The sequence below is a fragment of the Cavenderia fasciculata genome (genome assembly GCF_000203815.1).
Source record: "Cavenderia fasciculata unplaced genomic scaffold Scf_EU5ZYIE01DZOHE-5, whole genome shotgun sequence".
In the NCBI taxonomy this organism is placed as follows: Eukaryota; Evosea; class Eumycetozoa; order Acytosteliales; family Cavenderiaceae; genus Cavenderia; species Cavenderia fasciculata.
Genome location: NW_004457644.1, coordinates 207,166 through 223,194, shown reverse-complemented (window position 1 = coordinate 223,194; position 16,029 = coordinate 207,166). Strand labels below are relative to the sequence as shown.

The window sequence follows — 16,029 nt, the reverse complement described above, 5'->3', positions numbered from 1 at the left end:
GTTTTATATGTGTATGTATCAAGTTTCAAGAAATATGTATGGCAAGTAGTTGTTCAATCAAGTAAAAAGTATAGTAATCTATTTAAAGAAGAAGAGTTGATGATTAGTATTAAGAAATGAGGAGATGGATGATGAGAGAGAATTTAAGGAGTAAAGGATGATATAATAAAATGTCAGACTGGACTATTTGAAACGATGTCCATTGTTTAATCAACGAAAAAATTCATAAACACGGATCTTGTTATCATCACTCGAGATTATTATAACATCCTTTACTCTTTTTTTTTCTCCTCCTTTGTATAAATAATAATGTATAACTTACAAATTGTCGTTTTTAGATAATGAATATCTTTCGTTTCATTCGTTCTTTTTGTGTCTTTGGCTCTCACAAAAAATAATTCAAAAAAAAATTGAAAAAAAAAAGAAAAAGAAAACAATTTTAATGTTTGCTCATAAAGCCATTACACATCTACGTAAATGTGAAGTGCCAGTGCCGATCATATGCTCATCTCGATACCAACTATATCATGTCTTATGTGAGTTATCTTTGTTGCTTTCATGACCATCTGGTTGATTGATGTTTATGTCTATGTATGAATGTCTGTAACTTTGCTTTTGATCTTGAAAACCATATGGTACTGTATCAAAAATATTATTATATTATATTATATTATATTATATCTAACAGATAAGGTATATATATATATATATATAGATATATATAATATTTATGTTGATCTTCACTCTTTGTGGGTGAAACATAAATTAGTGCTAATAACGACTAAAATTTGAGGACAAGTCTGATGATCGCTTTTTTTCAGCATGCTTTGATGAAAAGATTGTCAATCTTTAGTTTGATTGTTGTTGTATATAGATAGATATAACTTCTAAAGAGAAAGAAAGAGAAACAATGTCATTTCATCTAGGATCACCAAACAATACATACAATAGAAGAGGTGGAGGTGGTGGTGGAGGTAATAGAAGAGGCTCAGGAGGAGGCAATAATAGCATGGGCGGTGGTAACATGGGTGGAGGTGGAGGTGGTCACAGATCACCATTGGATAAACCGATATCACCAGAAGAGGAAGCAAAGAACAAGTTGACTTCTTTGATGGTACGTATCGGTGACAAGGTGACTACTACCGCTACACTCGAGTCAAATATAGAAGGTTTAGTCGGTGTACTCTTACCCGATCTTGAAAACAATCGTTCAACTATTGTTACTATCTTGCTTAAATGGTAAGAAGAAAAGAAGATAGATGATAGATGATAGATGATAGAAATACAAATAGACTAACACAAACATAACTATTACTCTATTACGTACAAATCATATGATGATAACTTTTAGCATATCACAATTACCATACAAAACACCAATCTATGCAACTATTATTGGAAAGATGAATCAAAAGAATCCAGACTTTGGTAAAGAGATTTGTGAAACTATTATTCATGGTACAGTACAGTTATATATATATCTAAATGTCGACATTTAGTTTCATTCTATTTATATCAATTTATTTAATTTTTTTTTTAGATATTAATGAAAATTTAAAGAAACAAAAGTTTAAACAAGCTAAATTGTTGATTAGATGTATTGGATGTTTGGTCAATACTCATGTTGTTTCAACTAGTACCATGTTTGAAGTATTTGATATTCTTTTATCACCATTGTCACAAGAGTATACTCAAACTAGAGCCGATTTCTATGTTCATCTTGTTTTAACTACTTTACCTTGGGTATGAAAAAAGAAAAAGAAAAAAGTAAAAGATTGATCATTAATATTTATTTTATTTTAATTTTTAGGTTGGATCATCATTATCAAATGAAGTTGAACAATTAAGTAAATTATTTGAAGATTTGGAAACCTATCTTGGAGGTAGAAGTCATGCAGAAAAGAAATTCTTTCAAACTTTTGCAGAAAATGATGATCTCTTGGAATCATTGTCCAAACAAGTCAAATTGCAAAAAGAGGATTCATGGAATTGTGAATCAATCATTCAAATTCACAAATCATTTGATTTTGTAGATTCTCAACAACATCCACTTGCATCAATTGTTTTACCTTTAAATGATGAGGTAAAAAAGAAAAAGAAAAAGAAAGAAAAAGGATTAGGTTACTAATATATTTTATTTATTTATTTGTAGAAATTTAATTATCCAACATTTACAAGACCACTTTTTAGAATATTTGATGATAGTCAAGATGCAATTAAACCAATTGATAGATATATCATTGAAGAATATATTGTTGATATTTTATATTATTTCAATGGAGCTCACAAGGAGGCTGCAAAATTCATCTATTCTTTACCAGTAACAACTGAAATTGATGCTATTGTTGTTGAAGTATGTAGTAAAAGTAAAACAAAAATATATAAATATAAAATATATATATATATTAATTTTCTTTTCTTTTTTCTTTTATTTTTAGACATTATTATCAGAAGCATTTAAATTACCAGGATCAGATTTTAAATTAATTTATTATTCAGTAATGTTGGTTGATTTATTTAAAGAACAACATCAAACCATTATTCCAGTGTTTGCCTATGCCATTACGACATTGTTTGAAAATATCGATCATTTGGACACTGAAGTTGTCGAGCGTTTTGCAACCATGTTTGCTCACCATCTCTCCAACTTTGAATATAAATGGGTGTGGGGTGATTGGGCAACCTGTCTCACTTCTCAACCATCGGGTGACCCAACCACTGACAATCTTCTTCACCTCCAAAAGAAATTCATCATTCATCTCTTGGAATCTATCACTAGATTAAGTTATTTGGACAAGATGAAACAATCACTTCCAGTTGAATATCATCCTTATTTACCTCAATTACCTCAACCAAATTTCAAATTTTTAAAATCAAATGGTAAAAATATATAACAAAAAACAAAACAAAAAAAACAAAATCAACTCAAACTCTAATACTTTTTTTTTTTCTCCTCTTTTTTTTAGAAGAAGAAAATAAGGAAATGATAACACAATCACATAAATTATTATTATCATTCAAGACTAAAGAACCAGTTGATAGTATAATTAATCAAGTATCATTGATTCCAACTGGCGAGTCGGTTGATGTGGTAGAATTGGTGACCAAGTGTATTCTTCAGATTGGTTCGACATCATTCTCTCACTTGTCACATGCTATTGAACGTTATGTTACATTGTTCAAGTCGATCTTGCATACTGCCGAAGACCGTCAAAAGTGTCTCGAGTCGATTGTCAGCTTTTGGCAAACCTCTCACCAACACATTGTCATTGCCATTGACAAGTTTATCTCGCTCAAGATCCTCCAGCCAGTCGACCCCATCAACTGGTTCTTGGTGAGCGATCCATCGCGTGACGTGACCGCCCACTATATCTGGGAGATTATCATAAACTCGATTGAAAAGACCAACATTATCATTGATGCCCTTACCGCCGACTACAACGAGTCCAAGGAAAGCAAGTTTATCAACGAGACTGTCCTCGAGGAAAAGCAGCTCAAGCTCGAGGCCAACCAACAGGCTCAACAGGCCCTCTTTGCCGCCATATTCCGTGGACTCTCGGCCATGCTCAAAAATCACACTGCCAACAATGAACTGGACAAGCAAATCTTGTCCGGTCACATGAAGGCAATCTCTAGAAGATACTTTAGTCAAGTCAAATCTCTTCTCGAACAACAACCTGCTTTATTGTCTATCGTTAATGAATATACTCAATAAAAATTAAATAAAAAATAAATAAATAAATAAATAAATAAATAAAAAAAAAAATTAAAAAGAATCAACTTTTAAATTGTATTTTGTTTTTTTTTTTTTTCCATAAAGTGGTATGCCCATTTTGTTTGTGTGTTGATTATTTTTGTTGTTGTTTTTTTACTTTGTTTATATTAGTATATAATAATATTATATGTAAAGAAATTAGAGATGGCAGTACAAAGTTTGATATCCAACTCGTATGTATTTACAAACTTGTGATGTTGATGATGATAATGGTGATTGAATTCAATAAGTTATTGCTTCTGGTTCTTCTCATCGTTATTGTTTTGAAGGACAAGATGTCATGCATTACACATATCTAACATTCTCTCCCATGCTACTAATATACATAAGACTGCAGCGTCGTAGTCCATTTGATTGAGGAGGTTGGATCCCCAATCGATCTCGGGGAATATGTTGCAGCTGGTATAGATGTCTCTTTACTCTCAAAAAATACCCTTTGGTAGGGCATCAATCTTCCATTTAAGAATGTCTTGACCAATGGAATTGGTTGCGACGGGTCAGTACATCCATTTGCGTTGGATGTACACTTGCTTCAAGGGGACTCTTCCTCTTTCATTTGGTTAAATGGTCGGGGGAATGACCTCGTTGCTAATGTCGTGGGGATGCATAAGTTTCTCCCGCTCTTGCTGCATGGCGCCAAGAAGTAGCCGACCTTGAATTGCTGTAGCAGGACCACCTTACCATTCTTGTACTCTTGTAAGAGCCTCTCAGGGACGGGTCTTTTTTGCTCTGGATCTATTGTCTTGCTCGATGGTTACGATTGACCTTTCCTTGCGCATGGTCCTTTTGGTTGTCATTGCCATTTAGAGTACTCTTGATTGGGGCTAAATAGAAACCAATCGATCACTTCAACTACTACAAGTGTGTGGACGCTGCGAGTGATGATGACATGTGTAGTCGTTTACTTTGGAAGAGGTTGAAATACTTGCACCTATTGGAAGAGGTGGTTAATAGATGGCGTATTGGAGCTGCAGGCTTGACTCTGATGAGCGGTTATGTGCCAATTGGCTACATCCAACTGCCCAACAGAGCCAAGCTTGTGACCAATTGGAGAGGTAGAGATTAAGAAAAAATCGGCACGAGTATAAAGCGGCACAAATCCCAATGCAGCACATCTAAAAAGTAAGCACCAATGGTTCAATGGTAGAATGGATCCCTGCCACGGATTCGATCCGAGTTCGATTCTCGGTTGGTGCACTCTTTTTTTCCTATTTACTTTCGCAGCGCGACTTTTTTGACCTCAGTTGTTTTTTTCTTGTATCTGTTCAAACATACATCATTAAATATTTATATAAACAAAACCACTCAACCTAGAAGCAAGAGCACAGAAACTTATTATTCGTTTCTAGTGGTGATCCTGGATACCCACCTTAGTAGTAAAAAAAAAAAAAAATACTATTTTTTTCGGCAAGCCCTGTGCTTAATTCGTGTTCTCCTCTTCATTACCTATCGATTGAGCTCGGTTTCATCAAATTTCATCAAATCCTGACAGAGAAAACCATCAAAACAAAAAATATTGGCCTTTATTAAAAGAAAAGATTATCACAACATTATGTTCATTTTTGATTTTAAAAAGAAATCAAGGACATGACCTATCCTTTTTTTTTTAATTTAAATTAATTATTTATTTTCTAAACTTTATAAATTCCAAAATCTTATCGGTGATGGATTGGTGATCATTTGAAAAGTTTGAGAATTGGTCAATGACATTGTAGAGTTGTTTACAGTTTTGATCATTGCCAAGACATTGATTAGGATAAATCTGAACAATAGACAAGATGTCGTCTAAAACTAAAAGTGATTTATCCTCAGTTTCAACTGTTTCTGCAAGTCCAATCCAAACGGAAAAGATTGTTTCGACATGAGTTGAGAGTTGTGGTACATGACGAATAAACTTTCCAATGCTAGAGATGGCACTTGTTGTGGCATCGATGTTTTCCTTGCGTCTAGACTTTGGCTCGGCGATGAGAGTCTTGTAGAGTTGGAGGATGTTTAGTGCGTAGGGAGCCATGTGATGTCGGGTCATTTGGGCAAAGACACCAAGACCATGAGCAGCATTTTGTCGCATGGACGCATTCTTTGACAAAAGTTGAGAGGTCATGGCTGGAACTAGTTTGGGTAGCCATGGCAATAGCGTTGCTTCATCGGATAAGGCACACAACTCGACTATAAATCCCAATGCAAGTGCCTTGACATCTATAATGGTGCTAGTGTCATATTCAATAAATGACGATTGGATTTGATCGCCGATAATACTACTGACACATTGATCCCTGTGCAAGGAAAAGAGTAATGTGATAGCAGAATAGGCATTAAACAATGAGTCTTTATCATGTATTTGATAGTTGGCAGTGATAAAGTTTTTGACAACCAAAATATCATCAAGACATGTTCTTATTTGTTGTAATGATAAAAAGCTATCACCAGCATACTCGATAAGCTCGATCGTCGCAGATAGCTTTTCACCAACCATCTCTTTATCATTTAGAAAAGACCCAACAAGCACATCAAACAAGATGAAAAACATCTTTACAGTGTGTTCAATAGGGCAAAAGAGTGGTACAATCTTGATGGCAGCACGACGAATCTCTTTTTTGAAAGGTAATTTGCAAAGTTGCAATACCCAACTTGTCAATTGATTCTTGTATGGTTCCAATGCCAATGGATCCAATTCTAGTGCAACCAAAATAGAACCCAACGTTTCCAATGTCATTACTATTTTTCGTCGGTCCTCTACAACACCAACTTTAATAAGCCGATCCAAAACTTGAAAGATATATTTGGTGGCAATTGGTAAATGAACAACAAAATCCTTTCCAAGTATTTCTGCAGCACCTTTACAAACAAATATAAACTCGTACATGACCAAATCAAACGAATCACCTTTTAATTGTTGAATATATTGAACCAATGTATAAAAATCCTTTTCATATATTTTTTTTTCAATATCTATCAATTCTCCAAACAAACCAAATAATCTAATTGCTCTACTATGAATTAATCTAGTTTCTATATTAATTTCATATTTTTTTTGTAATTCAATTATTATTTTTATAATTTTTGGATAATACTAAAAAAAGAAAAAGAAAATTAATAAATAAATAAATAAATAAACATTTTAATATTTTTCGCTTTTCTCTTTTCTCTTTTTGTTAACATACAGGAATAAGATCATTTTCAAATGTTTTTACTAGACTTGATATTGTTGATAAAGCATTTTCTATTACATAGATACGTGATGATTGTAAAAGTAGTTGAAGGATATCTATTATAGTTGATAAAAGAGTTATGTCACTTTTTCTAATCATTTCAGATACCAAAGCTGATTGAATAAAACTACAACATGAAGCTTGTACACGTTCATTTGGATCTTGAATTGCTTTCTTTACACTAATAAATACATTGGCAGATTGTTTTGCTAGTATAGTTTCAAATGATTTTACCAATTCACCAAGACAATTAAAAAATGCCCATCTTACTCTAGGATTTTCATCATTTACCATTTCTAATATTATCCTAAATAAAAAATAAAAAAAATTAAGTAATTAAATAGATTAATCTTTTAATTTAGTTTTTTACATACAATAATAAATCTTTAAAATCCTTTTCTTTTATAAATTCATTAAATGGTAAACTAATGATTCCAAAAAATTGTAAAGCAATATATCTTTTTTTCCAATCTTGGGATTTTAAATATGTTTTTGTTTGTTGTAATGCAATTGGTATTAATTTATCATCCATAACTCTTGCTATATCTTTAAAACATGATAAAACATCTTTTGTAATTGTTTTTCTAAATTTTACTCTTGGTATTCTTTCTTCATCATCATCCATAGATATTTCTTCTTCTTCGTCTTTTTCTATTTCTTCTTCTTCTTCTTTTTTTTCTCTTTCCATTTCAATTTCATCTTGATCATGATTTAAATCATTATCAATTAATTTGTTATTTAATGTCCAATCTTTAATATCAATATCTTGAACACTTGAAAATAACCATTCATAGACGTGAGTCACAAGACTAGTACTATCTTTTCTATTCCAAACATTTTCATAGACTGAAGCAGTTGAAAATAGAAAATCAAATGCTGCTCGTTTTAGAATGATATTATTGTTGGTGGCGGGATGTGCAACGACTTGCAATAGTGTATCGATGAGTTGTTTGGTATGTTGAGCAAAGAGGAAATCTTGAAACTCTAGAAAATGTTGAAATGTGAGGATACAGTACTCTGTTATCTGTTCATTGACATTGAGTGATGTTTCAATCACTGGAATGACAAATGGTAAAAGTGAGAGTAAAGGTTGTGGGTTTTGGGTCATTGCATCGGTACAAAGAATATCCACCGTTGCTTTGAGTGTAGCCACTGCAACTCGACCATTTGTATCTTGCAGTCCATCCTCTAACAACATTTTAAATGAATGTATATTCTCGACCACAGTTGATTCAAAGTGACAACTAATCTCTCCAATCAAATAAAACATTTCCTCTCTAAATAAATCTCCATTTCCTTTTTCTTTACTATTAATAAATATTATTGATAATAATTCATTCCATAATGATCCTAATAGAATAAAATAAAAGGTAAGTACTTATTCTACACTTCTTTTTCTTTTTTTTTTTTGTTGTTTAACTTACGATCATTATTATTATTATTAATGAATAAAGCAAGTGAAATGATTGATTGTCTAATCTTTTCATTGATTGATTCAGAATAATGTTGTAATTTTAATAGATTGATTAGTTCTATTATCAATAATTTGATAGTCTTGTTTGTAAATAAAAGAGCTCGATACTCTATACAAAAAGGTGTCATCATTGCATTCAATACATTTATTGATACTTGTTTAATCTTTTAAATAGAATAGAATTGCTTGGTTAGATATATATATATATTTATATTTCAAAATAAGAGTATCAAATATGTAATACATACAATGAGATTATCATTATGAGCAAGTAGATATAATAACCATGATACCACTTGATTGGTATAGATTGCATCTTGTTTCTTGTCATAAAACAATATATTACCAATACATTCGCTGCTGTTTAATGCTACTGCTATTCTTTTTGATTCTTTTGATTTGCTATCTCTATTAGAATAGTTGCGATTATTGTCTTTACTGATTAGATCATCAAATTCTTTAATCTTTTTTGATAAATGAATGATTTGTTGAATCCATTCATCAGTTGGCTGCTCCATAGTTTAAACAAACAAAACTAAACTAAACTATTTGATGATCATTTTTAAACAATGTCTGATTGTTGTTTTGAATCAAAACTTTTGATTAATAACCATTGTATGAAAATATCAAGAGAGCGAACAGAAAAAAAATAGATTTGTGGGAAGTCTTTAAGTTTTATTTTTTATATTTTCCAGAATAATGTTTATAAAGAAATAATTAATTATTTCTGATGTATTTATTCATTCATCAGAAATAATTAATTATTTCTGATGTATTTATTCATTCATCAAATTGGATAATTAATTGATTAATAAAGTGGGACATTTTAAAATCCTAGGACTCATTGAAAAAGTTTGTGTTTTTTTTTTAAAGTACTATTTAAAATGATTTGATAATATTGAATTCTTCATTGTAGGCCTTCAGAGAGGAGAATGAATTGGTGGAAAGAAAAGGAAAAAAAAAAAATCAAACCTAGAAATGAAAAAGGGTAAAAACAAAGGTACTTGAAAGTTATTTTTTTATTTTTTAATGGAAAAAGTATTTTGTATGTTTTGGTGGTTAGAATTTAATAGAAATCGATGAAACTTGGATAAAATTGTAGGCAACAGAGAGGAGAATGAACTGGTAGGAAAGAAAGTGCAAAAAAAATCAACCTAGGGCATACCGGGAAAATATAAGAAGGAATGAAGGAAGGCGTGGTACGCTGCATGCCTTTGGTGTCACTGCGAGAGTGTCAGAGAACAAGGTTCACCCTGCATTCCGAAAATACATAAAATATGAAAAACACAAATAAATAGAAGTCGCGACGAGCTTGGTGGACCATTCTTGTTTCCCCAATTCGTGTAGCTAGTTATAATTGTATATCTATCGTGTAGAGTCTTGTTCAGTCTAGTTTATTGTATCTTGTCAGTTATCTAGTTATCTTGTTTATCATCATTGTCATTATTAGCAGTAGATATTATATACACCATACACAATATTACATTGGTAGCTTTTGTCTATCGGTCAATTGCTCGTTCATTCATCACATCATCGTTTCCTTTTTATATATAGTTGTTTATTGTTGTCATTGTCATGTCAGGTTTCTCAGCAGAACAGAAAGAGTCACTCCAAAAGGAGTTTGTTGCACTACAGTCGGTCATGAGTGCAACACAACAAGCTAAGTTCGATGAGCTACACGCTGTTATTAACCGTCTCGTTGCCCAAGCCTCAGCACCTTCACCGGTTATAGCACCAGCGCCTGTTTCTGGTAAGCGTCTCAAATTAGGTGCTCCTCCTCCGTTCAACGGTGATGCCTCTTCCATGCGCCAATGGATCGCTGCCGTCGAAAACCAGTTCAACTATTACAAAACGCCGAACGACGAGAGGATCCCGTTCGCCAGATCTTTCTTGACAGGCCCTGCCTCGTCTTGGTTCATCTCAGTCGAGGCATCCATAAATTCTTGGGATGCGTTCAAGTCGGCTCTCAAGAACAGATTCTCCCCAGTCAACGCCGCCGATGTGGCGCGTGCCAAGCTATGGAAATTATCTCAAGATAAACTCAGCATACAAGAGTACACTAGCACGTTTGTAGAACTAGTTTCGAACTGCCCATCCATGTCGGAGGACGACCGTATCGACCGGTACCTCCATGGTCTCTCGACTGGTGTCAGGTCTATTTTCAATTTGCTCGGTGGTGAGTTCCGCCCAAAAACCTTTGACGACACCATCTCCGTTTGTTGCCGCATCGCCTCTGACCAACACCACTACGGTCAGAATGTCGCCCCACCTTCCACGGTCGTTCCCATGGACATCTCGGCCATCTCGTTGTCTGGCCCCATGACTCCAGCCATCCAAGATTATTGTAAGACACATCGACTGTGCTTCTTCTGCCGCTCGTCTGACAAGCACACTGCAATCGATTGCCCTCGTAAGTCAAAGAAAAAGAACCCATCGAATTTAAACTAGTGTCGTCCCCTGCTCCCTTTGTTGGGACGATCTCTCGATCAATAAAATGTATGTACGTCGATACATCCTTTTCATTATTTGATTCACCCTCTCTCATTGACAGCGGAGCAGCTGTCAATGTCATTTCCCCATCTATTTTAGGCCTCTACAACATTCCATATTCCAAGTCACCCATTCCCATCATGCTAGCTGATGGCTCCCACACCCATGTCAACGGTTCCATCTCGTTGGACATTAGCGTAATGGGACGTAGCGTCAACATGCCCTTTCTGATCTTGGAATCACCACACAAGATTATACTGGGCATGCCGTGGTTGCTGGCCACCAATCCATCTATCGATTGGACGGCTGGCACTTTGTCTTTCAAGGACCCGGCCACGGTCGCCACCCTCGCTGTACCGGTGCCACCTGTCACTTGCGCCCAGGCTGGATCTCGCCCTATATCGGTTACCTTACTTGACCACCCTATTGTTCACACCACCACTTCACCCTCTGCACATGTTACTCCTTCTATCCCTCCACCCGTTTCACCTGTTGCACCATCTATACATGTTACTCCTTCTATCTCTCCACCCGCTTCACCTATTGCACCATCTATTGTTTCTCCTGTTTCACCGCCCATTGTTTCAACTGTTATTCCGCCTATTGTCTTGTCTGTCACACCACCTGTTACCTCGCCTATCATCCCCTCGTCGCCACTCGCACCACCCGTTCCACCCCCCATTCATGTCGTCGTCCAATCCGTCATTCCCGAATTGTCGGTCTCGGCCATTCAACGCCTCTTTGTGGACGACGATGTCGATGAATTCTTTATCGTCAAACTGTATCCCTCCCCTTCTTCCAACTCTGGCCTGGCCCACGTCGCCAGCGTCTCGTCGGCAAACCCTCGGTTCGCCAAACTCCTCGCCGACTACCAAGACGTTTTGGTAGACGCTTTACCAAACTACCTCGCTGACCACCGCTTGCACGACATGGAGATCGTCGAGGTGGATGGTGCCAAGCCAGTCTATCGCCGCAATAATCACCTCTCATCGGAAGAGAATAACGTCATGTTCACCACTGTCGAGAAGGGTCTCGCATCTGGTCGGATCGCCCCGAGCAAGAGCCCGTACAACTCGGCTGTCCTCTTTGTTCGAAAGAAGGACGGCACTCTCCGTATGTGCGTGGATTTCCGCGCGCTAAACAAGCAGACGGTGGCCGACCGTTTCCCGTTACCAAGAATCGACCAACTGATCGAGAAGATCGCAAAGGCCAAGATCTTTTCAAAGATCGACCTAAAGGACGGCTTCAATCAGATTCGTATTAAGGATGAGCATACCCACAAAACAGCATTTAGTACTCCGTCTGGTCACTACGAGTACACTGTCATTCCTTTCGGGCTACGTAATGCTCCGTCCGCCTTTGTTCGTGCCATCAACGCGGCATTCGCTGACATTCTCGACACTTTTGTAATTATTTATATCGACGATATTCTTATCTTCTCAGAGAATGAAAACGACCACTACGAACACATCAAGCAAGTTCTCGACCGACTACGTTCTAACAAATTGTTCGCCAACAAAGCAAAGTCATCGTTTCTAGTGAAGGAGGTAGAGTTCCTCGGTCACCTTATCACTCCTGGGTACATCCGTCCCCTTGCAGATAAACTTGCCGCGGTCAAGGACTGGCCGACACCGTCTACCGTCACAGAACTACAAAGCTTCCTCGGGTTGTGTAATTACTACCGTAATTTTATCGACCACTTTGCCGACCACGCGGCCCCGTTGTACGATGCCACCACGAAAAAGACGTTATCATGGAGCGACTCGCTGTCAGCCGCGTTTGGCAAGATCAAGTCGTTGCTTTGTGAGTGCACGTCCCTCTTCATTCCAGATATGGACGGCCCGTTCACCGTCACCACTGATGCGTCTGACTTTGGGATCGGTGCTGTCCTCGAACAAGATGGTAGACCTGTAGCGTTTGAATCGCGCAAAATGACTAAAGCAGAGAGAGGTATGTCCACGCGTGACAAGGAGGCTTTGGCGGTATACCACTCATTCAAAAAGTGGCGCCATTACCTTGTGGGCAAGGACTTTATCCTTTTCTCTGATCACACTGCTATCAGTCGAATTGAAGACGCTGTTGGTACCGATGACAAGGTTGGTCGTTGGGCCCGGTTCATAGGTGAGTTTAGATATACATTCAAGCATAAGCCTGGTAAGCTCAATGTTGTGGCGGATGCTCTCTCGCGTCGCCCCGACTACAAAGAGGCGATATCATCACCGATAGTTGATCCACACTTTAACGATCGTATCAAGAAAGGATACAAATCAGATTTATTTTATTCAGATATTATTAATGGCAAAAGCCGTCTCCATTTTCATGTTTCTACAAACAAATTAGTTTATTTCACAGGTAACGATCATCGCAGGTTGTGCATTCCAAACGACCCGGATCTGAGAAAAGATATCATTCAAGCGGCTCACAATACTGGTCACCTCGGCGTCGACAAGACTTATTGGCACCTCTCTCAGTCGGTTTACTGGCGTGGTATCTACGAGGACTGCAAGGAGTACGTGATTGCCTGTCAGTCTTGCCAGCGCAACAAGTCGCCGACGAGTGGTGCGTTGGGCAAACTTCACCCTCTGCCAATCCCACATCGCCCTTTCCACACTGTCACACTTGACTTCATGGTAGATCTCCCACCAGCAAGAGGCACCGGCCATAATGCATTACTGACAATTGTTGACAAGTTCTCTAAATTCGTAGTCTACATCCCTACTTTCGTCAACGCAACGGCAGAAGATACCGCCGTATTATTCTACGACCAATTCTATCTTCGCTATGGTCTGCCTTTGAATATAGTATCTGACAGGGATGCTAAATTTACTTCCAACTTTTGGGAAGCTCTATTTAAACTACTTGGTTCCAAACTATCATTCTCGTCCTCCTTTCACCCTCAAACTGACGGGCAGTCAGAGAGGATGAATCGGGTGACGAATGAAATGATGAGATCACACGTCAACTACAAGATGGACAATTGGGTAGAATTGTTACCTACTCTTGCTTTTACATACAATACCACCATCCACTCCTCTTCCAACCATTCCCCTGCCCACCTCATTCATGGTTTTGAGCTTATTAACCCCCTTCGCTTACTTTCTTCTAGTGACATCGACTCTGACACACCAGCCGTCAACGACTTTATCGATAACCGTATCATGTCTTGGAGACATGCCACTCAATGTCTCGCCGAAGCCCAATCCAGCCAAAAGGAATACCATGACCGTGGTAAAGTTCAAGAGTCTCTCAACGTCGGTGATATGGTTCTACTAAACAGAAAGAATATCACTCTTGCCGCCGACTCGCGTCGACACAGTTGGAAATGGTACAACAAGTGGATAGGTCCATTCAAGGTTATCAGTGTCATAACCAACCACAACGATGAGAAGTCAGCGTACAAGCTCGAGTTGCCCGATACTATGGCCATCCACCCTGTTTTCCATTCCTCTTTGTTGAAACCGTTCCACCACTCATCCCGTTTCAGCGACACCACGTATCAAGTATCCATCCCTACCTCTGGTCTCATCGAGGAACATCTCATAGAGGCCATTGTCGATTTCAGGTTGCATTACAACAAACCACAATATCTCGTAAAGTGGACCGGTCTCGACAACTACAACAACCGCTGGTCTACTAGAGATCAAATACCGACACACATACTCGACGAGTTTGAACAGCTAAACCCTGAGCATGCGATGCACAACAGCACCAACAAGAAGAGTCCAACCGACGACTCTACAACCGACATACTTTCAAACGACACCACTTTAAACCTTAACTCTACACCGAATGGTCACGTCGACTCTTCCGACTCCAACGTCACGGTTAACCTTGTTCCCTCTGTATTCAATACTACACAATCTCCAGTCATCACCGAGGCTCCAGACGCCACACCCAACCCCGTTCTTTCCAAACCATTGCCACCATCCATCCTGCTCCGGAGAATTCTCCAAAAACCAGTCTCTCCTTCCGCCACTGCTAAACCACCTTCTCCTGCCCCATCCATCACGGCCAAGGCTCACTCTCCCTCGCTAGCCAATACTCCAGCTTCGGGGAAGGACTTTAAAGTAGATAATAATATAAGAAGGAATGAAGGAAGGCGTGGTACGCTGCATGCCTTTGGTGTCACTGCGAGAGTGTCAGAGAACAAGGTTCACCCTGCATTCCGAAAATACATAAAATATGAAAAACACAAATAAATAGAAGTCGCGACGAGCTTGGTGGACCATTCTTGTTTCCCCAATTCGTGTAGCTAGTTATAATTGTATATCTATCGTGTAGAGTCTTGTTCAGTCTAGTTTATTGTATCTTGTCAGTTATCTAGTTATCTTGTTTATCATCATTGTCATTATTAGCAGTAGATATTATATACACCATACACAATATTACAGAAAAAACCTCGGAGGCAGCATAGATAACACTTATAAGATTGCTCATTGCAGGGATCGAACCTGCGACCGCGGCGTTATTAGCACCGTGCTCTACCGACTGAGCTAAACGAGCAATTTTTGGATGATAAAAAATAATTTTCAGCGTTTTGACGCCAATTTCCCCCCCCCCCCCCCCCCCCCCCACACACCGGTCTATTCTGACATAGACATGGCTTTCAAAACATACTACAAGAATCTATATGAAAGTAAAGAAACAAACAGAGAATTGCACCAAAAGATGCTGGCAAATTGGAAAGAGAGGCTAGATCCAAGAGCGGCTCAATGCATGCAAGCTCCCTTCTCCATCCAAGAAATGGAAGATGCCATCAAACAATCAAAACTACACTCAGCCCCAGGCCCAGATGGCTTGCCCTACGAGGTATTCAAAACACACTCACAAAGAACCGCACCTCTACTATTGGACTTTTACAACTCGTTGATGAGAGACCCACTATCCATCAACCCAGAGTTCAAATCTGGTGTCATTCACTCTCTAATGAAAAAGGGTGACCCAATGGAAATCGGCAACCGCCGTCCCATCACTCTGTTAAATACAGACTATAAACTCTTGTCATTAATGATAAACAACCGTTTATTATGCTTCCACTCCACCATCATCAACGATAATCAAACCGGGTTTGTACCCGGTAG

The 16,029-nt window shown here is 37.8% G+C and overlaps 4 protein-coding genes and 2 non-coding genes across 6 annotated transcripts; 3 read left to right on the top strand and 3 right to left on the bottom strand.

Moving 5' to 3' along the window:
* Nucleotides 1–910: 910 nt before the first annotated feature.
* Nucleotides 911–2,894, top strand: ncbp1 (initiation factor eIF-4 gamma middle domain-containing protein; the record flags this gene model as incomplete). The annotated part of the gene is made up of 6 exons (XM_004354536.1): nucleotides 911–1,239; nucleotides 1,352–1,458; nucleotides 1,541–1,743; nucleotides 1,811–2,083; nucleotides 2,153–2,353; nucleotides 2,439–2,894. 6 exons carry the CDS (start codon nucleotides 911–913, stop codon nucleotides 2,892–2,894), a joined length of 1,569 nt encoding a protein of 522 aa, XP_004354588.1.
* Nucleotides 2,895–3,148: 254 nt separating this feature from the next.
* On the bottom strand, nucleotides 3,149–4,459 carry DFA_09233 (uncharacterized protein; the record flags this gene model as incomplete). Its single annotated transcript, XM_004354535.1, has 3 exons — nucleotides 3,149–3,661; nucleotides 4,101–4,196; nucleotides 4,457–4,459. 3 exons carry the CDS (start codon nucleotides 4,457–4,459, stop codon nucleotides 3,149–3,151), a joined length of 612 nt encoding a protein of 203 aa, XP_004354587.1.
* A 442-nt stretch (nucleotides 4,460–4,901) lies between these two features.
* Nucleotides 4,902–4,972, top strand: DFA_09232. The gene has a single exon. It is a non-coding gene; the product is annotated as a tRNA-Gly (tRNA).
* Nucleotides 4,973–5,399: 427 nt separating this feature from the next.
* Nucleotides 5,400–8,976, bottom strand: DFA_09231 (uncharacterized protein; the record flags this gene model as incomplete). Its single annotated transcript, XM_004354534.1, has 5 exons — nucleotides 5,400–6,845; nucleotides 6,937–7,291; nucleotides 7,359–8,334; nucleotides 8,409–8,622; nucleotides 8,707–8,976. The coding sequence occupies 5 exons, from the start codon at nucleotides 8,974–8,976 to the stop codon at nucleotides 5,400–5,402; spliced, it is 3,261 nt and encodes a 1,086-aa protein (XP_004354586.1).
* A 51-nt stretch (nucleotides 8,977–9,027) lies between these two features.
* On the top strand, nucleotides 9,028–15,888 carry DFA_09229 (uncharacterized protein; the record flags this gene model as incomplete). The annotated part of the gene is made up of 9 exons (XM_004354533.1): nucleotides 9,028–9,073; nucleotides 9,276–9,310; nucleotides 10,013–10,528; nucleotides 11,275–12,898; nucleotides 13,022–13,044; nucleotides 13,235–13,287; nucleotides 14,055–14,301; nucleotides 14,545–15,015; nucleotides 15,601–15,888. The coding sequence occupies 9 exons, from the start codon at nucleotides 9,028–9,030 to the stop codon at nucleotides 15,886–15,888; spliced, it is 3,303 nt and encodes a 1,100-aa protein (XP_004354585.1).
* DFA_09230 lies at nucleotides 15,379–15,451 on the bottom strand. Its single transcript has one exon. It is a non-coding gene; the product is annotated as a tRNA-Ile (tRNA).
* Nucleotides 15,889–16,029: the final 141 nt, after the last annotated feature.